The sequence below is a fragment of the Cetorhinus maximus genome, unplaced genomic scaffold (assembly GCF_964194155.1).
Source record: "Cetorhinus maximus unplaced genomic scaffold, sCetMax3.hap1.1 HAP1_SCAFFOLD_243, whole genome shotgun sequence".
NCBI lineage: Eukaryota > Metazoa > Chordata > Chondrichthyes > Lamniformes > Cetorhinidae > Cetorhinus > Cetorhinus maximus.
Window position 1 is genome coordinate 432,095 of NW_027596206.1, and position 22,926 is coordinate 455,020.

A 22,926-nucleotide genomic window follows, 5' to 3' on the forward strand; every position below is an offset into this window, starting at 1 on the left:
TCAGCGATTGTTGACCAGCACGAGGGTCGGAGGAGCATGTGACAAAATGCTAAATATGTCCTAAAAATAATATATACATGTATATGAAAAAAAAATCACGTACTATAAAAGGAACTGAGATCTGGCGAATTTGCGCCTGCAGCTACACAGCAAAGCGTTTAAAGATGAAAGTGCAAGAAATAAAAGGTCTCAATTTAATCTGCCTTAAAACCCTTCAACATAACGTTTGTGCTTAAAAGTCCCCACAGTGGCTGATTGGGGCTAAATACACTTCTAACCATGGCTAGGAGCTATTACACTTCTCAAAAACACAGCCCCTCATTCACACAGCAGCGTTTTCATTACTTTCTGTAATAAGCCTTAACATTATTAAATGTCAGAGAGATGAGAGAGAAAGGAAAGTCCGGCAAAATCTTTGCTTAAGAGAAGAGAGGAAAGGGCAGCAGACTCTCGGCCCCGAGTTACCGCCGTAAAAGGCACAAATTAAGTTATATTTGGGTTTCCTGTGGTTCTGGGAAATATAAATAATTATTCCAAACAAATCGTTTAAAGAGACAGGGCCACTTTTCACTGAGCTGACATTATAGGCGAGCATTGAAAAGTCCAAGGTTTAAAAAAATAATAATGCACCAAGTTGCCTATAAAGTTGCTCCTTTTTTTTAAAAAAAAAAAGTTCTCTGCGGCCCCAGAGGCTGCGATGGGGGTGGGTGAGGAGTGGGCGTTCGGCTCTCCCGCGGCTGGTATACAGCAGCGCGGGGTTCCCGCTCGCCCTGTGCACTCGGACAGGGTGGAGGTTTCTAGAAGCCAGGTTCGGCGCGGAGGGCTTGCCGATGAACATGGGCGAAAATGTTCCACCTCAACGAATGGTTCGAATTAGACAGCTACACCCTCTCTCTCTCTTTGAAAAGACGGACGGACCACAAAGGTCGTCAGTGGGTTTTAAGCATCCGGCCGCCTCGATCGGTTTCATTTAGAAAAGTTTTTTTAAAAAAAAATAAAACAAAAGTGTTGTCGACTTTTTTTTTTGGTTACATATATATAAAAACACTTCCACCAAAAAGTTGATGTATAAAAATATCAACACCATCACGTCGCCCAGGCGTAACTTAATAAAAAGGAAACAAATCAGTCTTTTCGCAGTCATTGAGCGCGGGTTCCCTCTTTAAAAGCTTTTTAACCAAACCGCAGCACGTGTGGGGCCCTCGCTCAATTCAAACATTTTAAAATATCGTTTTCAATATTAAAGCGTCCGATCTTTCGGCGATGCCACCAGGTAGTTCTACAATTATTTAAAAAGCAAAACAGCTGAATGTCCACCCGCCTCCAAAACTCACTACCTGAAACTTAAGGTAAGTTTAAAAGAATTAAAAGTTTTTTGAAAGTTGCAATTTGCTAAATTGGCAACTGATTTTTAAACATTTTTTTTAAAAAACCCATGAAAGTGTTTTTTGCAAATTAAACTACACGGACCCGGACGACAGACTATTAACAAATAAGTCTGCAAATATTTTTTTTTTATGGTTTCTCTTGGCTGTGAGCAGATTTCCAAAAACGCAAACCCCCTTTTCAGGCAAGGTCTAGAATCGATTAAAACCTCAGCATAACGGCTTTCGAAATTATACCATTTAACATTGTTGCTAACCTTGTTTTACTCGCATTTTAATTTATATACATCGATTTTAATTCTCGCATCAAAGACCCGGGGATTGCGGAGGGCGCGCGAATAAACAGCGTTTTAACAATTCTCGGGGGGGAAGAACACGAGATTGGTAACATTATTTTTTTTTTTAAAAAAAATATCCTAGAACGGATTAAATAAAACTTGGCAAAATATTTGAAAGATTTCCCCCTATTTCAGGAGCATTTGCAACCCGGAGAGAAGCGTTTCCCTCGTTTCAGTCCCTGTGCGAGACACTAGAGGTTTATTTTTGTTTAAATTTGATTTAAATGTTGAATGGCTGGGCCTTAGAAGGAGACCGGGGTGGGTTGTGGAGGGGAGGAACTGCACGAAATCTGCTCCCTAAATGAATATTGACTGTTTTTAAATGCTTTTTCTAAAAAATCGTTTTGTACCTTCAGCCAGTTATTCTTTCCCAATAATATTACAAAACTCCTAACAGCGGGGAGATTTGCATTATTCATGTCATTCCCAAACTCCCATTATTTCCTCCCTCGCTCTTTTGTTCTGACATTTTTTGCCTCTCTCCCAGGTTTCTTGAATGAGAATGTCGGGTTCTGCCTGCCTCAGAACAGACTGCTGTCTCTCTCTCTCCCTCCCTCTCTCTCTCTCTCTTCGCCTCTGTCCCCCTTTGTATCTCAGCTTTTAAAACATTTTCAATAGACTCGAGGCTCTTTGTACTCAAGTTCATCTCCAAGTCTGGAAATGACTCCGTCTTCGAGAAACTCTTTTGTCGAACCCAGTAGAAATGTTTGAACATCGCGCTTGACAGTTTTTTGTCCTTTTTTTTGTGTGGGGAGGGAGGGAGGGAGGGAGAAAGTGTTTATTTGAATCTATCCGAGGAATGAAGGGGAGCAAAAGCGAGTTGATTCTTGTCTCTAAAGTTTGACCAGGAATAATCTCGGGTTGGTACACAAATCAGCGGCAGAACTTCATCCCCCCACCCCCGTCAACACTTAAGAGAATAACCCGATTGAATCAATTTATGGGGCGGGGAGGAGGTAAGTTTAGAGGATGAGGGGAAGGAGCGGAGTCGGGCCATGTGTGTGAGAAAGCGGCATTTACTCTCACAGACCTTTAGTCAAATCAGTCCACATGCATGAAAATTCAAAGGCAAATATTCGAACCTAATGGACATTAAAAATAATCATCTCACATGGTTTATTCCTGATCTCCCCAAACAAAGGGCATTACCAAATAAATCCAAGTTAATAACTTTTCTGATCTATATTTCCTGGGCATTTCCTTTCACAGCGAGCACTCCAATTCCGTTCCTAACGGCAGTATTCCTGCTTTATCACCACCCCCCCCCTCCCTCCAGCCACCTCCCTCCCTAATCTTTGTCTGCCCCTTGATCACCCGAACAGAGTAAATGTCCCATCTCCTCGCCTTTCATCAGCCTGCAGAGATCTATCTCTCCCTCTCCTTCCCTCCCTCCCTAATTGTTACTGAGTGGCAGGGGAGCCCAGACCCACTGTCAGAGCCCAGACCCACTGTCAGAGCCCAGACCCACTGTCAGAGCCCAGTCCCACTGTCAGAGACCCACTGTCAGAGACCCACTGTCAGAGCCCAGACCCACTGTCAGAGCCCAGACCCACTGTCAGAGCCCAGACCCACTGTCAGAGCCCAGCGCCACTGTCAGAGCCCAGACCCACTGTCAGAGCCCAGACCCACTGTCAGAGCCCAGTCCCACTGTCAGAGACCCACTGTCAGAGACCCACTGTCAGAGCCCAGACCCACTGTCAGAGCCCAGACCCACTGTCAGAGCCCAGACCCACTGTCAGAGCCCAGCGCCACTGTCAGAGCCCAGACCCACTGTCAGAGCCCAGACCCACTGTCAGAGACCCACTGTCAGAGCCCAGCGCCACTGTCAGAGACCCACTGTCAGAGCCCAGCACCACTGTCAGAGACCCACTGTCAGAGCCCAGCGCCACTGTCAGAGACCCACTGTCAGAGCCCAGCGCCACTGTCAGAGCCCAGCACCACTGTCAGAGCCCAGAGCCACTGTCAGAGCCCAGACCCACTGTCAGAGCCCAGACTCACTGTCAGAGCCCAGCGCCACTGTCAGAGCCCAGCGCCACTGTCAGAGCCCAGACCCATTGTCAGAGCCCAGACTCACTGTCAGATACCAGACCCACTGTCAGAGCCCAGCGCCACTGTCAGAGTCCAGACCCACTGTCAGAGCCCAGACCCACTGTCAGAGCCCAGCGCCACTGTCAGAGCCCAGACCCACTGTCAGAGCCCAGCGCCACTGTCAGAGACCCACTGTCAGAGCCCAGCGCCACTGTCAGAGACCCACTGTCAGAGCCCAGCGCCACTGTCAGAGACCCACTGTCAGAGCCCAGCGCCACTGTCAGAGACCCACTGTCAGAGCCCAGCGCCACTGTCAGAGCCCAGACCCACTGTCAGAGCCCAGCGCCACTGTCAGAGCCCAGCGCCACTGTCAGAGCCCAGACTCACTGTCAGAGACCAGCGCCACTGTCAGAGCCCAGCGCCACTGTCAGAGCCCAGACTCACTGTCAGAGACCAGACCCACTGTCAGAGCCCAGCGCCACTGTCAAAGTCCAGACCCACTGTCAGAGTCGCGGTTTCAAGGGACCGTTTAAAGAAAACCTGGAGAACGATCTGTCCTCGGCGCAAATTAATTTAAGCTCCGTCAAACTCCGCCGTGAATAATTGATGGTCCGCAGCCTGCCCAAGGGCGGGGGAGAGGAGGGGAGGGAGAGGAGGGGAGAGGAGGGAGAGAAGATAGAGGGAAAGGGGTCAGCAGCTCCGCCACTTCCTGCACCAAAGCGCTCTCCACTCGGACTGTCCCGTGTGTGTGTGTGTGTGTGTGTGTTGGAAGGTTTGCTATTTTTGCAGAGGTTCAGCCAAATCCACCGAAACACTTTATTTTGGGGGGGAGGTGGGGGCTCAGGCCGAGATGTGTTAATATAAGGGACGAACTTGGCTAGGGAAGGTCAGGAACGGACTGTACCCCACACATGGTTGTGATATTGTACAGAGAATATATGTCTGTTTGGGATATTATATATGTATATATATTCTCTGGTATTATGTGTGACAACAAACACAGGGGCTGTGTGGACATTCCCGACCAGATACAAAACCATTCCTGATTCCATTATTAAAAAGGAAAGCGGGAGTCCAAACCAGGCGGGAATGCAGCCGGTGGGTCAGGTGCATTATTTTATTTATAATAAAAACTCTCCCAATTTGTTGTGGGGTTTTTTTCTTCTTCTTTTGGGACCAAAAAAAAAGGGAATAGAAGATTCCCGGCGTGAAATTCCCAAATTTGTGAAAACCTAAACTGAGGTGGATTCGGGGGGGTGGAGATGGGTTGGGGTGGGGGTGGGTGGGGGGGGGGGGATACCTTCCTCCCTGTAAACCCCCCCCCCCTCCCTCCCACCCACTCAGCACTCCCCTCTCCCCCCAAACCCCAGCTACACTCTTACTCACCACCCCCCTTCCCCCAAATACCGGCAGAAAGACAAGGGGAACTCAACTAAACTCCAACAAGGTGGGTGGTGGGTGGTGGGGGTGGGGGTGGGTGGTGGGGGGGGGGATAAAAACACGAATGTTAAAGTTACCTTTCTCCCCGAGGATTCCATCAATACTATGCTTAGTCTTTCTGCCCCCTTCTTCCTCTTTCTTCTCCATATCTTCGTCATCATCTCTCCTTCCAAACTTGGCTCTTAACACCCGACTGATCGAACTCACTTTCAAAAGAAATAAATAAATAAATAAAAGAATTATATATATTTATGTGTATATATATATTTTTTTTTTTAGAAAAAAAAGGAAACTAGGAATATCGGCGGCTTTGGATGATTTTATTTACTTGTCGATTCTCTTTAAGCATCAGAAACCCTTAAAACAAATCCATTCACCACCGGCCGATTCTCCTGGTCTCCTGGTCAGTCCAGTTAACCACTTAATCACTTTCGGGTTTAAATCACCGGCTCTTTGAAACTTACGGGGTTTAATAACATTTACATTAAAGTCGAGGCTGTTTATTCCCCCCCCCCCTTTAAAATGAACTGTTGACAATTTCGATTATTTTCCCTGCTGGTTATTATTGTGATGATTATTATTATTTTTTATATCACAAACTTATGCCTGAAAAAGTTTTTCCCCCCCCCCCTCTCTCTCTCTCCCCGCCCCCAGTTTATGGTGACATTAAGTGAGGGGGCCGGAGTTGTGTTGAGGCTTTTCCCCTCCGCCCCTCGCCCTACCTCCCTCCAACCTGTCAATTTCCAGTCAATTTCCAGAATGGGGATAGAAACCGATCGCCGGTGCTGGGGCGGCCAGGGGGAGGGGGTGGTGTTGGGGGGAGTGCAGGGGGTAAAGCGACAGGAAGAAAGATAAATGATCACCAAAAAAAAAAATGCTGTAAAACACGAAACTGCTCGACAGGCAAATAAAAAAAATCCTAAAAAAAATATACTCTGATGAATATTTCCCGCCGGCACCTCGAAGCCGGATTGTCACACAAACCCGTGGAGGGTGGGGTGGGGGGGGTGGGGGGGGTGGCTGGGTGTGGAGTAGGGGGGGTGGGAAAAATGCCCCAATAAAGCCAACCTGTAACTTTGAACAGTTTAGCTGAAAGTTAGTCTGTATATCTGCCGGTACCCGGCTGGAATAGGCGGTGGTTCATTTGTCCGGAATCCTTTTAGAGATGAATCCAATTGTGTTCGCGCGGTTTTCTCTTGACATGTGTGTAATTTCTGATTAAGTTTCAGTGAAAATTGTGCCAAGTCCAACGTTTTAACAATTGCAGTTTGTGGCGCGGCTAAGTTTTGCTATCGTTTTCTCTCTCTCTCTCTCTCTCCAAGCGGATGAATGAGCAAAATATTGGAAGTTGTGTGTTGCTGTCTGACAGTTTCTGTCTGTGCATGCTCGGGGTGTAGAGGGCTGCTGCTCACCTGAAGGTACAGTGCTCCTGTCACAGATACCGTCTTTCAGCAGCTTGTCCCTGATCTCCCAGCTAAACATCCCCGGGTTTTCTCTCTTGTACTCCTCGATCTTCTTCTCCACATCAGGCGTTGCTACCTGCTTTAGAGGGGGAACAGACACGGGAACACAGACAGACAGACAGATACAGACGGTGGGGGTTGGTTGGGGGGCGGGTGGGGGGGGAGGAACAAAAATAAACTTTTAATTTCATTGATGTGAGAATCACAAAAGTGTCTCAAATCAGAACGTTTTAACTGATAGTCTGTAAAACACTGAAATCGCTTTTAACATCCACCTTTGTTGAAAAGAGTTACATTTATTGGTTGTGAATTTCCATGTGTCCTGTCTAATTGTGGGTAAGGAGGGCCGTCCCCAAAATACCAATTTTCTTCCTCTTAAACGCCACTTTCTTTAAGCGACATAGAAGAGGTTGGTTGTAAAGTGCCGAGAGGGCGCTGAGGCTGGCTCATGCCCTCAGACATCGGCATTGGAACTGAAGCTCGACTGAATTCCACTTTAGCTGGCTTCGCCCTCACCGCTGTTACTGCTGGGGTTTTATTGGGGGGTACAGGCTTACTGTGATTGTCTGTGTGACTGGGAAGAATGGGAGCCCCTTGGGGGGTTGGGGGGGGGGGGTGGGGGTGGGGGGTATATTTGTCGGTCAAGCATCCGAAACACTCAGGAGTTTATCGGAATGACCTTCCTCCGTGTCACCCATAGCACGCTCGCCCTTTAGAAAACATATTATATATTATATATATTATATATATGTCTTTTAAAAAGCTACAATAATCGTTTGGAGGAAAGTTTTCTTTTTCGCCGGGAGTTTTGCGGATTTACTAGGGAAATAAAGCAAACACTGAGTGGAAAGTCCCGGCCTTCCTCGGGTTGGGACTCTCTGGGGTTTTGTTGTTCTGACCGTTTAAAAGTTGCAACTTATTTTTATTGCTGTTGATGCTTTTTTTTTTCTAGGTTCACCAGGAATCTCCAAAACTGGGGGTTGTGGGTGGTGGTGAGAGTGTTTGGGACAATGTGGAGTGAACCCACCTTCTCAAGGGGCAATGAGGGATGGGCAATAAACGCTGACCCAGCCGGCGGGGCCCGAATGAGTGAACAAAATAATACTTCAACTGTGCTTAAAACTGCCGAGAGGATGGGAGGTGATTTTGTTTTTCTCTCTGAGTTGCCTCTCGAGTTGCACATTGCTCTCTCCCCTCCACATTGTATGTTTCTGTTCCTCCATCACTCTGACCTGCCGGAGGGTCGCCTCGGCACCCACCCCCCACCCACCCAATACCCCCCAGCCCCTCCATTTCCTCCACTCACCCTGGGTTTGCTGCCTCCGATTGCCCCGGGCCGGATCGAGCCCGTCTCCTGGTAGCGACAGAGGATTTTGGAGACGCAGCCGTGAGAGACTCGCAGCTGCCTGGAGATGACACAGGGCCGGATACCGTGATGGGCCATCTCCACGATTTTGTGTCGGATATGGTTCGGTAGGGGCCTGCCGTTAATGAACACTCCGCCCAGCTGGTTAACTCTCCCCTGACCCAGAGGCGTGGACACTGGTTAGAGGGAGAGAGAGAGGGAGAAAATGATCGAGTAAAACACTGTAATAAGTCTACACAAGAAACCAGTAACGGATCTGTCAGCTTTAAATCTGCCCAATAATGATGTGCAGCGCTATCACTTTTATTATCACATTGCCGTTTTAATTAGGAGATCTTATTTCCCCCTAAAGACTCGTTCAATCTCTATCTGTCCCCAACATTGTGATGACTGGAGAACAGATGAACGCAGCTTTGCAAACAGGTGTGTATTGTACTGCCGGCTCGGCTCCAGACTCAACCACACCAAGTTTAGCAACCGGGCATCTCCTGCGCTGTTTAAGAAGTGTAATATTAAATTTAATTCTAACTTGCCATGTAAACATTTTCCTATTAATTAAGGGAGGGGGGGAGAGGCGTGAGGGAATTCCGTGTTCAGCTCCAGTTGAGATGGTCGCAAACTCCAGTTGAGATGGAGACTCTTTTGACCAAACGGCCTGGAAATGTCATTAAAGTTGGGACTTTCTAGACCGGGCTGACTGAGGGGATCCGCTCCTGAAAGACTTACAAACCTCGCTGTAGAATTGGGGGAAAGAAAAAAAGAAAAAAAATCACACTAATTTAATAGATTCACTCCTTACAAATCGGGGCGACCTCTGCATTAAAAAAAAGTGCCATTTCCCAGTTAAAGGTGGGCCTCAGTTAACGAAATGGGCTTTAATAAATTCGTTTCTCCAGGAAAGGTTTACTTTTACTAAATGAAGAGTGCTAGTTGTATTTAATGGATAAAAGGCGAGACGGAATAAAAATACACAGAAGGCGACCAGACACTAGCATCGCCTCTCTACCAACAGATTGGAGCTCTATTTCTTAATCAGAATCAGGCATTGCTAATTTAAAGTAATGATGACCAGCAGATGCGGTTTCGCTTGGACACAGCTCACCCCTCCCGAACATCTCTAAGTGGCCAATTTCTACACTCGATAGGCACTAGAAACTGTAACACTTTCTTCACTCATTATTCCCAGTCATGTTGTGCAAATATTGGAGTAATCCCCCTTATCCCTCTCCTGACTATTTCTTCACTTCAATGTGCTGAATGATGCACTTCACCAAATCCGCCCAGTTTGTGTGTTTTACGCCAGGCGCGGCTTGTGGGCTTTTACGAATTTCTCCTTGATCACGGACTCCCGCGGCTGGAGAAGCAGCGACTGCTTCAATTGCATCCCTAACCCAACATCACCATCACTCGGTGCATGGCTGCACGTGCTTGGAAACCTTATCACAAAAATAACATCAGCACTAAAATGCCCAGTGCCAATTAATTCAAGATACACGAATACCTTATGTTAAAGCAGGTGCACTAGAATAAGACACACTCTAGGGGAACTAAACCAACTCTAACACCACCACCCACCCTCCCTCACAAACCTGGTTAGCAAATGTTATTTTTTTTTAATGTAAAGTTATTTAACTCCTACTCAAAATACGAATGCATTCCCCCCCCCCCCACCCCCCTTTCACCTAGGCTTGTTTGCACTTTGAAGATTTCAATGCATTTTGTTTTTAAACGAAAGTGAGACACACCGTTGTCTAAAGCAGACATACCTTCCAGAGGAAAGCCGGTCCTGTTATAATTCTGACCTGGACTCGGGCGCATCATCCGCGGTGCTGTCCCGCTTAGAGAGGTCATTCTAGAATCGGTATGGAGACGGATGGAATGGGGGGGAGAGCGTGGGTGGATGGGGTGGGGGGGAAGAGTTGGTTGTTGGTGGGTGGGTGGGTAGGGGGGGGTCAGAAGGAGAGAATCACACACACACACACACAAAATGAACGAATCACAAAATCCTGAGGACAGGCTGGATGGATGGAGAAGTCTCCGAGGCCCCTGGTGATTTGAGGCTTGTCAGTCTGAATCCGCCGCTGTTGCTGTTGCTGCTGTTGTTGGTCTTCCGCCGACTCGGCCTGGACCCACGCTATGATCTTCCTGAAAAAAGAAGTTTCTTAGAGAGTGAGGTGAGGAGTTAAGAAGGCTGAAGGGAAAGTTGTTTGGGGGGTGGGTGGGGGGGAGTTGGAGGGAGCTGGTGGCGGGAGAGAGGGGGAAGCAGTTGTAAAAGGAATCCTTGACTGTTCTCTGCTGTAGCAATCCCCTCCCCAATAAACTTTCCTGTCTTGGTTAGGACACCTCCTCACCCCTGATTGTTTTAATGCTGTTATCTGAAAAAGTTTTCAACCTGGTGAAAGTCTCCAGGAAGCTGGGCAATGTCGAGGCGCAGTGTGCCGGAGGAGAGGAGTTTAAACTCTGATAGGCTCGGGCTGATTCTTTTATTTATGAGGAGGGAGCGATACGCTGACAAGCCAACGCGCCAATGACAGTGGGAGACAGACTTCAGGCCCCGATCACACTCTCCACACTCACTCTATCGCTGCCTCGTTTTCAACCCAAACAGATGTTTTCTTAAAACAATTTAAAAAAAAAGAATTAAAACTGCTACCAGTTAAATAAAAACAAAACACGAACAAGAGCTGGAAGTTTCTCTGTATAAACAGGACGAGTCCTCCCTGCCCTCTCTCCAATGGGAACCACACATGCATCATTCACTAAACTTCAGTCCGAAGGATTGGAGGTTTCAGACTCACCCCAATGTCCAAAACACTTTATTTAACAACCCCGGCACTCAACGCCTTGTCCAGAAGCGAAACGCCTGGCCTCCGCGACCTGACTTGCTGTCACTGAACACGCTTGTCTGATTTTGGTGTACAAACCCCGCTATTACTGGCAGTTTCTGAGCCCCTATTTAGGCTGTGTCATTTAACATTAATTCGCTTTTTAATGTTGTAGTTTCGGCGACTGAAATTGATCGAGAGTCAGTATCCCTCAGATTTGGGTTGTGGGGGAGGTTTATTCAGGACTATTACACGGTGAAGCTACATTTAAGGATGTAATGTAACTGTTCATATGTTGATGATAACAATGAGGGATTTGTTTTATGCCAGGGTCTGTTAGACTCGCCTTTCCCTCCATCTCCTTCCTACATGTCCCCCAGAGCGCTCTCCTCTCCTGCCTATATCAATCCATTCTGCTCCCAACTTTCTTTCCAATACATTTCAAAATGAATTTGACCAGGCGGCCGGGGTGGTTTAATTCCCGGTGGTATTAGCTCGTTAACCTGACCTCACTTACACCCGGGAAACATGGATAAGGAAAGGGGGCTTTGGTTCAGTTCAAACAGGCCGTTCATTCAGAGAGCGGGAGCGCGGGTTTGAGATGAGACTCTCCCCATCATGTGGAGCACAGGCATTTTTGGAGAAGGTGGCGGTTTACAAGACTCGAATCTTTTTGATGAATTTGAAAAATAACCTCCCTCCCTCTGAGAAGCTGCGGCTGAAACTCCTTCCCAAGCACGAAAAGTACAGACCAGCAGCAGCTCCTGTCAAACACCCCCCACCCCACAGCCCCCACCCCCAAATACACCCCCAAGTACACCCCCACCCCCAAACACACCCCTACCCCCCCACCCCCAAACACCCCCCCAACCCCAAACACACCCCCACCCCCCCACCCCCAAAACACCCCCCCACCCCCAACACACACCCCCACACACCCCCACCCCACACACACACACCCCAAACACCCCCAACCCCCCACCCCACACACACCCCCCCAAACACCCCCAAATACACCCCCACCCCCCCACACCCCCACCCCCAAACACACCTGCTACCCCACACACCCCCCCAAATACACCCCCACCCCCAAATCCACCCCTACCCCCAAACACACCCCCACCCCCCCACCCTCAAACACACCCCCACCCCCAAATACACCCCACCCCCAAATCCACCCCCACCCCCAAACACACCCCCACCCCCAAACACACCCCCACCCCCAAACACACCCCCACCCCCAAATACACCCCCGCCCCAAAACACACCCCCACCCCCAAACCACCCTACCCCACACCCCCCCAAATACACCCCCACCTCCAAACACACACCCAACCCCCCACCCCCAAACACACCCCCACCCCCAAATACACCCCACCCCCAAACACACCCCCACCCCCAAATACACCCCCGTCCCAAAACACACCCCCACCCCCAAACCCCCCTACCCCACACCCCCCCAAATACACCCCCACTCCCAAACACACCCCACCCCCACCCCCAAACATACCCCCAACCCCCCACCCCCAAACACACCCCCACCCCCCACCCCCAAACACACCCCCAACCCCCCACACACATATACTCAAACACTCCCCACCCCACACATACACCCCCAAATACACCCCCACCCCCCCACCCCCAAACACACCCCCACCCCCAAACACATCCCCAAACATACCCCCACCCCCCCACCCCCAAACACACCCCTACCCCCAAACACACCCCCACCCCCCCACCCCCAAACACACCCCCACACCCCCCACACACATTTACACAAACACCCCCTACCCCACACACACACCCCAAACACACCTCCACCCCCCCACACACACCCCCACACCCCCACCCCCAACCACATACACAATCACCCCTACCACACACACACACCCCCAAACACACCCCCACACACACATACAAACACCCACTACCCCACACACACCCCCCACGCCCCCCTCACCCCATATACACCCCCCACCCCCCCACACACACCCACCCAAACATACACACACAAACACCCCCTACCCCCCCCACACACACACAAACACATACACACACACACCCCCTGCCACACACGCACCCCCACAAAACACCCCCCCCCCCAAAACACACACACGCCCAAACACACACACAAACACCCATGCCCCCCACACGTACATACACACACACCCAAACATACACACACAAACACCCACCCCCCTACACACACATACACAAACAACTCCCCACACACACAAACACATCCCCTCCCCCTCACACACCCAAACACCCCCTAAACACACATTCACCGCCCCCCACACACAAACACCCCCCACACACACAACCCCCCCCCCACAAACACACAAACACCCCCCACACACACACACAAACACCCCACACATATACACAAGCACCCCCCCACACAAACACACACTTCCCATGCACAAAACCCCCAGACACACACACACACAAACACCCCCCCCCACACACACACACATCCTCCCCCAACACTCACACCCCCACAAACACCCCCCCACACACACTCCCCCCCACACAAACACCACCCTCAACCAAACACACAACACCCCACCCCACACACACAACCTCCACACAAACACACTCCCCACACACAAACATATACACACCCACACAAACACCCAACCCCACATGCACACGAACACACACATACACAAACAAAACATGCCCCACACACATACAAACACACATACCCACACACAAACACACGCCCCACACACAATCACACACCCCACACACAATCACACCCCCACACAAACACCCACACAGAAAACAGGCACACACACATCCACGTGTACATACAGACATCCATAAACAGACAAACACAAAGACTTAGACACGCAGGTACACAGACATAAATACACATGCACACAAACACACACTCACTCAGACCCACACACATACAGACATCCCCCACCCCGTAAACACCCACATACTTGCAGACACACCTGACAGACACACACACATAAACACACATGCGGACAGCCCCACTCCACTCAAACGTACAGACAACCCCTTCAAATACCTGCACACACACTCACTCACATACAGACACCACCACCCAACACACACACACACAGATGCAGACGCATGCACACAGCCAACCACACAATCATGCACATACCACCTCCCCAACCTCCCCTCCACCGCTCACACACAAAAAGGCATGGACTTATGCATACATATCCATAAATACATACATGGACATATACACACCCTGACACACACACACACACACACACACGTGTACATACAGGCATCCATAAACACACGAATACAAAGACTTAGACACACAAGGACACACAAATGCACACACACATACGTGGACATACAGGCATCCTAAATGCACAAACACAAAGGCTTAGAGACACAAAGACACACACATGCACACATACATGTGCACACACACAACTGCACACACACAAATGTGCGCGCGCACACACGTGCATACACACACACGTGCACACACACACAAATGTGCACATATACACATCCACAAATACACACCCTCATCCACACATACACACACACACACACATCCCCCCACACAAACCTCATCCACGCACGCACACACACCATTCACACACACACACACACAACATATACACACCCCCGTCACCCCCCCCACACACAACACAACCTTGTTGTTAGAATCACCAAAAATGACTCACAAAAGTTTCTGATTTAATTTCTCCTCAGTTGCTGATCTTCCCGAGCATGTTAATTGTTCTAATGTAATACAACACTGATCACTGGTGCCAGGAACCAATCGATGATCCCTTTATTAAATGTGTTCTGTTATGGCTATTTTACAAAATGTCACTGATGTTAATTATAATAATAAGAATCTTAAAAAGTTGCGCTTTGCTTCACACACCCTCCCTTAATCTTTATTTAATTCGTATCGAGTTCGGCTGAATAATTCGCCCGCCAAGTTAATAACAGCGCGTGTGTTCCATAAATAACTTTCTAAATGAAAATTGGGAACTAAAGAGTGTCGTGCTGTGTGTGTCAGACAGATACCCAGAGCGGGGCTGAGACCTGGATCGCCCTTGAAATTCAATTGCAATCATCTTTCTATTTCAATAAAAATGTTACAAATATTTGGACCCATCCAGTTGTGTTCGAATTGCTTTCGAAAAGAATATTCCTCCGGCTCCAGGTCCCTGATAGTCTGTTGACGGTTTCCGCCGTCGAGCTAGCAGTCTGCTTAGAATCCGTTCAGGCAGTGAACTATCGTTTCTGGCTATTGCTGGCCCCTAACTGGAGTACGGATCCCTAGCCTGACTTTAACTCCACTCCCCTTCCACTATCATTCAAACCCGGACCTCCCCTCTGACCCCCCAAACCTAACCCCCAACAACCTGATTCTAACCCGGCTGCACCCCAATTAAAATCTAACCCCAATCTCCATTCTAACCCTAATCATATTCCGGGCGCTGCTTCTCGTGTCTGTTAAACCCGGTTCAAATCCTATGTGAGCGAATTGATGTAATGAGCAATGTTGGGAGCTGCCTGTATAACACCGGGAAAGCGAAAGCGGACATGGCTTTCGTGACAAGGAGGAGACTCGTCCTCCCGGGTTCCAGCTCCCGAACAGGAGTACAATTTATCTTGTATTTATTGAGTCAGTATTCCTACACAGGAAGGCACTCATTACTCTCCAGCATGAGTTCCAATAATCCCTCCTACCAAGTTATGTCAACCCCGAATGACCAGCTATAGCAGTGCCACTATCTAGTTAAGCCAGTCCCTAATATCCAATTATATCAGCCCCAAATATTCAGTTATAAATTCTCCAATATCTAATTAAATCAGTTTCCAATGTCCACCTACATCAGCCTGCAGTTTTCAGATATATCAGGCATCCATATCCCAATATCACTGTCACCAGTATTCAGTTATTTTGACCCCCATATTCAGTTATGGCATTTCCCCACATCCAGTTTTAAGTTTCTAATGTCCAGTCCTACTGGTTTCTAACATCCAGCCATATCAGTTGGTAAAATGATTCACCCATCCGTAAATACACAAACACACAGACTTGCGCACACACACATACACACACATACAATATCATTGTATGAGTTATGAATATCCACTTATTACTTCTCTATATCCAGTCATATTAGTCCCCAGAATATCAGCCCTAATGTCAAAATATAGCAATCCCAATATTCACTATTATTCACCAAAATCCAGTTGCACCAAAGCCCAATAATAAGTTATATTCATCCCTAATATCTAGCTACCAGCTCCAGTACTTAGTTACATCATTCCAATATTGAGTTATATTTGTTCCAAAAATGCAGTTTTGTCAATCCTCAATATCAGATTTATCAGTTCCAACTGCCACTCATTCATTCTCAATATCCAGTTAAATCACTTCCTGATATTCACTTATATCAGTGATGAAAATTCAGTTGTACAGTTCCCAATGTTCAAGTATATTCATCTCCAATAACTTGTCTGGTTATATCAGTCTCTAATATCCAGTCGTGTTCATCTTCAGGATTCAGGTGCATTAGTTTCCAGTATTCATTATCTTCATTAAATATCCAGTTATACACCCTTGTACAGTTATATTTATACCATCATTCACTACAACTGCCTCCAATATCCAGTTACTTCAGTCCTATCATGTTATCCCTAATAACTAGCTATTATCAGTCTCCAAATATTGTGTTAAATTGCTTTTTAATATGCACCTGCACCAATTGTGCAAAATCTGGATATATTAGTATCAACATCCAGCCCACCAAACTCCAATATCCAATTATCTCAGTCCTCACTTACAGCCATTATTATCCCTATATCCGGTTCTATTAAACTCTAATATCCTGCTATATCAGCCCTCACTATTCTGTCATATTATCCCTTATATCCAGTTTTGTTAATCTCCATTATCCAGTTATAACAGCCTCAGTATTCAGGTATTTTAGAACCCAATATCTAGTCCTCAATGTATAATTACATCAGTCGCCAGTAAGCAGTTATAGCAACATTCAAAAATCTGAAGCCTGCTGAGAGGTGCTGGAATACTCAGGAATATAAACATTGCACCTAAATATAAATGTGACTAGATGCGGTCTTGAAGCCCCACTCTCTAGGTGCAAAGTTTACTGACACTGTCTATCCGTAGTTGCGGTGATATTGAGAGAAAATCCCTGGTTGCTTCCTCAGGTGATTTTGTGTGGGCCCCACACAGGCTCCTGTTGTCTGTAATCTTGGTTGTACATTGACAACAGGTGAGAGACAGAGTGCGGGCGAGTACAATTCTAAAGCTGTCTCTGTTTCACAAAACAGCAAAATCTAGAATCTGGCTTCATCACAGTTAATAAACCAAAGATCAAAGAGCATCTTGTCACCATGACCAAACAAATGTAAATGTATTTAAACACATTAAAACTTCAATCAGGCTGCACAGGTGCAGCTTTCGAGCAGAGAAATATCTCGGAGGCGTGTGCTCTGTGCTGGCTTCATTAAGCAAAAATATCAGGTTATCATTGGGAGAGGCAGTGGTGGGGGGCAGTTGTGGTGACACCAGGAAATACCAGGTACAATGGGTGAGTTGGGAAAATTTCCCAAATTATTTATTCCTCTCACAATCAGAGGTGAAATTGTGATTTGACATGGAAAAGGAGGAGAGAGAATGTGGAAAAGAGAGGGAGCAATGGGATGGAGAGGGAGGGAGAGTGAAAGAGAAAATGGGAAAGGGAAAGACAATATGAGAAAAGTTGTGCCTGTTAGGAAAGGTAGAGGGAACTTTCCGCTGTGTCTAACCTGCTCTGCACCTGCGTTGTGAATGTTTGATGGAACAGTATGGAGGGTGCTTAAATTTGTATCTAACCTGTGCAATACCTGTCCTGGGAGTGTTTGATGGGGACAGTGTAGAGGGAGCTTTACTCTATATCTAACCCCGTGCTGTACCTGTCCTGGGAGTGTTTGATGGGGACAGTGTAGAGGGAGCTTTACTCTGTATCTAACCCCGTGCTGTACCTGTCCTGGGAGTGTTTGATGGGGACAGTGTAGGGGGAGTTTTACTGTGTATCTAACCCCGTGCTGTACCTGCCCTGGGAGTGTTTGATGGGGACAGTGTAGGGGGAGCTTTACTCTGTATCTAACCCCGTGCTGTACCTGTCCTGGGAGTGTTTGATGGGGACAATGTAGAGGGAGCTTTACTCTGTATCTAACCCCATGCTGTACCTGTCCTGGGAGTGTTTGATGGGGACAATGTACAGGGAGGTTCACTCTGTATCTAACCCCGTGCTGTACCTATCCTGGGAGTGTTTGATGGGGACAGTGTGGAGGGAGCTTTACTCTGTATCTAACCCCGTGCTGTACCTGCCCTGGGAGTGTTTGATGGTGACAGTGTAGAGGGAGGTTTACTCTGTATCTAACCCCATGCTGTACCTGCCCTGGGAGTGTTTGGTGGGGCAGTGTAGAGGGAGGTTCACTCTATAACTAACTCCCATGCCGCTATGGGATTTTTTCATGCTGTAGCGCAGGGTCTAATTCTGTAGCTCTAACATGTTGATGAGCGCAAAATTCATAGAGAAAGTAGAAATATTGCTGAAATTTTTGTATCTCTGATGGAAAAGGCTTGTGGTGCAGAGCAAATTATTCAGGAATGTCAAATAGAATTCTTTAACCGTCAAAATCCATGTTCCAGATAGAGCCTAATATATTTGAAGCTATGGAGGCTCCCAATAGCGGCTTGGATTGCAGTATGAGCGGGTATTGAATTACTCTTAAAGAGATGTCACTGAGTTACTCCGAAGGGATAGAGCTTCTCTTAAAGGGTCTGTAAAAAGGACTTTTACACGGCCGATGACCATTAAAAAGACTCTACCCTGAAGAAGAAAAATAATCCCTGGCATTTTATTCTAATTTCCAAAAACACAATGCAATGAATGGTTACATGAATTGTGACTAATTAATTTGGTCCAATACTCTTCCAGCTCTTGTTAGGCAGTGAAAAAAAAGTTTGCCAAATACTTTAGTGATTAAAGCATGCTCCTTTAAGAGACATTGAAACTTATATTTCTTGCACAATCTGGGCTTCAGTCCACTCGGTGAATAATTATTAGATTAGCGATGTTGAGAGTCATATTGTATACTGTCTAACTATTCACTAGACACACCGATATAAGCTCCACATTATCTATTTAAAAGGAGCAGGCACCAAACTAAGTGATCCAGGGCTTAGCTTTCAACCACTCAGCTCCTCACACAGGGCTCTAGGTAACTCACCACTCACTGTGTGGCAGGAGCTGAGAACAAGTAAGGGGTATCACTGTTGGTTGGGGGTGGGGTGGGGGGCAAGTAGTTCATTCTCCCACCTGTTGATGCCAAAGCTTTAGATTTGATTCGGTTCCTTGCCCAGGGTGAGCCTTGAAATAGAGGCTGTGCCTATCAGAATAACACAGCAGCATTGCATGATAATCCAGTGCTCACTGGCACTGAAGCAATTCACCCTCTAATTGCAACAGCATGAAACAGTTCAAGGTTATGTACCCACTCAGGCTTCATAGTGAAGGAAGGAAAATTATATAACATCTTCCGGCTCCTCAGGAATTGCCTAGACACTTTACAATCAATGAAGTACTGTTGAAGTGCAATCAATGCTGTAATGTAAGAAATTCGACAGCCAATTTGCGCACAGCAAGCTCCAACAAACAGCAAAATGATAATGACCAGACAATCTATTTCGTCAATATTGGTTGAGCAGTAAATATTAACCTAAGAAGCCAGGAGATGCCCCCCTTGCTTTTATTCAAAATAGAGTCCTGGGGTCATCTGATTTCACCTCAGCAAGAGATGGGGCCTCAGTTTAATGTTTCATCCAAAAGATGGCACCTTTGACATCTCCCTCAGTGCTGGAGTGTCGGCCTGGATATGTACTCAGGTCCTTGGACTAGGACTTGAATCAATAACTTTCTAATTCAGGGTAAGAGTGGTATCACTGAGCCAGGATATAGACAGGTTGAAATGTATTCTCATGCTGCCTGTTTTCTCTATGGGTTTCACGGAGTTCTGTCCTAAATACATCCAATGCCATGTTGCTTCCATAAATGAGGGACAAAGACCTTTTAAAGGAATCCACAGCAACATTGGCCCGCTGGACTGGACTGAGCTCAGGCTTCAGTGGGATAGCTGTGGCCACTACTAAAAAATAAGTGTTTCTTGCAGTAACTCATCTTCCTGCTGTGCTGAGTTGGTTTTACCTCATGGAGCTGGGGGGGAATATTGCTGCCCTCCTCCCAAATCCCCTTGTGGATCCAGCATGAGAACCAGCACCAGTTATTAAAATCAGGTTTTGTTTCTGGTGAGCCTAAGGCCTACCAGTTCAAGCAAGAGCTGGGAATACAACATCAGTCTTGCACCCAAACAGGTGCATCTCTTACCCCAGAGTCTCTTAACACACATTCCTCAGGCCTGAACAATGTGTTGTCTTTTCTTTATTTTTTCCCTCATGGGCTGTGGGTACTGCTGACAAGGACCATCCTTAACTGCCCCTTGAACTGAGCAGCTTGCTAAGCCATTTCAGAGTCAACCACATTACTGTGGGTCTGGAGTCACATGTAGGCCAGACCAGGTAAGGACAGCAGATTTCCTTCCCTAAAGGACATTAGTGAACCAGATGGGTTTTTATGACAATTGATGATAGCACATTGGCTGAGACTAACTTTCCAATTCCAGATTTTATTAATCCCACCAGTTGCTGTGGTGGGATTTGAACCCATGTCACTAGGCCTCTGGATGACTAGTCTGGTCACATTACCACTACACCACATCCTCCCCTCCCGGCCTGGTCACCATGAGGGCTGGGTTCCATCCTATCTTGGCTGTCAAACCCTGCTGTATTTCCAGTTTTTGGGCTGCTGGATAGTGAGCAGGAGAAGTCACCCTGCTTGTTAATGAATTCACCAACTCAACACTCATTCCAAGCGATCTCCTCAACTGACTCTCATCATCTGAGTCTGGTTGGAGATAACTTTCCAGGGTTTTTCTTTCCCTTATTGGTCTTTTCACTGTATCTTTGCCTCCCCCAGGAGATTACATGGCTGCAAGAGGGGCAGGAGTGGGATTAGGGGGCAGGGGAAATGTTTAGTTAGGGTGTTCTGGCCATCATGATCAGGGGCAGGACTGATAGGCCAGCTGGTCTTTTAACCCACATTAGTTTTGTATGTTGTCTTGGTCTTTGTCTGACCCGGGGAAGATTAAAGCACCCATTCTATTTCCTGGCTCAGATCTGTTTACTCAGCACAGGACTCAGAAATCTGTGTGCAGCATCGGGTGATGACAAATTGAGCTTGACTGTGATGCCCCAACAGTTGAATATCGCCAAGATCTAGCATCTCACCTGGGGAATGGCTATTTGAGCAAAGTGTCCCCCTGCTACCACAATCAAGTGACCACAAGTGAGCCCAGACACTGAGTGGTGTCAGGCTATTCGACTTTGAGGGGCATCACAGCCTGGGGTGGTTTTGTCCTTTTTACACATCTGCCAAGTGGACGTTCTTGTGAATGGCAATGACCAATATTTCTCTGGCCCTGGGACCCTGAGGTATAATGTTGCTCTGTTTACCACTCCAGCTCAGATCAGTGAATGCAGCGCAGGCCAGTTACATAGTGGATGTCACTCCTACCCATCGAACTCTTTCTGTTTGTACAAGTACCGACCATTCCATCGCCAATGAAAGATGCAAGCTGCCCTGGGTTGTGTGTGTGTGTGGTGCACGATGGGCATAGAGAGCAATGGGAATATTACCGAGAAACATTGAAAAATAGAGTTTTGAAAAATAGGTTCGGACAATGAGGTAATTAAAGAGGAATTAATCTTTTATTCTTCCTTGTATTGAGGCTCAGCCTGTTTTATAATTTACATAGGTTTTTAATAACTGGCTTGGATTACCCCAGTTCAATCATTTATGAAGCAATGAACTGAGAGGTTATACTGATCGGGAGAAATTGAATAAGCTGCAACTCTTGCCTCTAGAGAAGAGCAGGCTGAGTGCTGACCCGATGACAATCTTTAAGATTAGGAAAAGGATTTGGGAGGCTACATGCAGAAAAGATGTTCCCACATGTGGGGGAGACTAAAACTAGGGGCCATGCGTATAAGATAGTCACTAATAAATCCAATAAGACATTCAGGAGGAACTTCATTACCCAGAGTGTGGGAAGACAGTGGACATTATTACGAAGAGTAGTTAAGGCGAATAATATAGATGTATTTAAGGGGAAGCTAGATTATGTAAATGAAGGAAGAAGGAATAGAACATTATGCTGATAGGGCTAGATGAAGTAGGATGGGAGGAGGCTTGTGTGGAGCATAAGCACTGACATAGACTGGTACAGGCTGAATAGCCTGTTTTGTGCTGTAAGTTCTGTGTAATTCTATGGTTGCACAGCCTGGGAAGATTTGACACACAGACCTGTCTGCATGCATGCTGCCCCCACAGTCTATAAACCAGCTACAGAATGAGGAAGGCCATTCTACTCAGAAGGATAAACGGAGAGTCTTCATCGCACCTTCCTACAGGTTGTTAAACAAGTCAAACGATTTCACCCCACTGGTTAACCTGGAGTCAATTCCAAGTATTGATCAATATCAATCTCGAGTGGCTCTTTCACCAGTTTGAAACTATTGACTGTATTTCTCATCATGAATTAGTGTTCTGGATTTACTCTTTCCTTTACCAGTTGATACCTTACATTCTTCGTTCAAGGCTTAGTCATGGAAGCATTTTCAGGCTTTCCTCAAAAACTCAAACCCCTAAAACGGAGATTCATTTTCCCGACTATTTCTCCAGTTTGGTATATTCACCATCTTCCAGGTGACTGGGTCTTACACTTACAAACTCATTTACAGAAATGCCAGCATTTATTGCCCATTCCTAGTTACCCTGGAGAAGGTGGAAGTGAGTTGCTCTCTTCTTGAACCTCTGCAGTCTCTGTGGTGTAGGTACACTCATGGTGCTATTAGTGATAGAGTTGCAGGATTTTGAGCCAGTGACTGTGAAGGAATGGATGGTATATATCCAAGTCAGGGTCATGTGT

General features: G+C 47.0%; 1 protein-coding gene across 1 annotated transcript; it reads right to left on the reverse strand.

Annotated features, from left to right (window-relative positions):
• Positions 1-49: 49 nt before the first annotated feature.
• LOC144673070 (paired box protein Pax-7-like) lies at positions 50-9,871 on the reverse strand. Its single transcript, XM_078535065.1, has 5 exons — positions 9,787-9,871; positions 7,961-8,196; positions 6,604-6,730; positions 5,269-5,397; positions 50-60 (listed from the first exon to the last, which is right to left on the reverse strand). The coding sequence occupies exons 1-5, from the start codon at positions 9,869-9,871 to the stop codon at positions 50-52; spliced, it is 588 nt and encodes a 195-aa protein (XP_078391191.1).
• Positions 9,872-22,926: the final 13,055 nt, after the last annotated feature.

What these genes read in the sequence shown, in the direction of transcription:
- LOC144673070 (XM_078535065.1), bottom strand. Translation starts at nt 9,871, where the DNA reads ATGACCTCTCTAAGCGGGACAGCACCGCGGATGATGCGCCCGAGTCCA. An exon ending in TCGGAGGCAGCAAACCCAGG is followed by an intron (nt 6,731 to 7,960) that starts GTGAGTGGAGGA and finishes CCTCTAAAGCAG; the next exon opens with GTAGCAACGCCTGATGTGGA. An exon ending in CAGGAGCACTGTACCTTCAG is followed by an intron (nt 5,398 to 6,603) that starts GTGAGCAGCAGC and finishes TTCTTTTGAAAG; the next exon opens with TGAGTTCGATCAGTCGGGTG.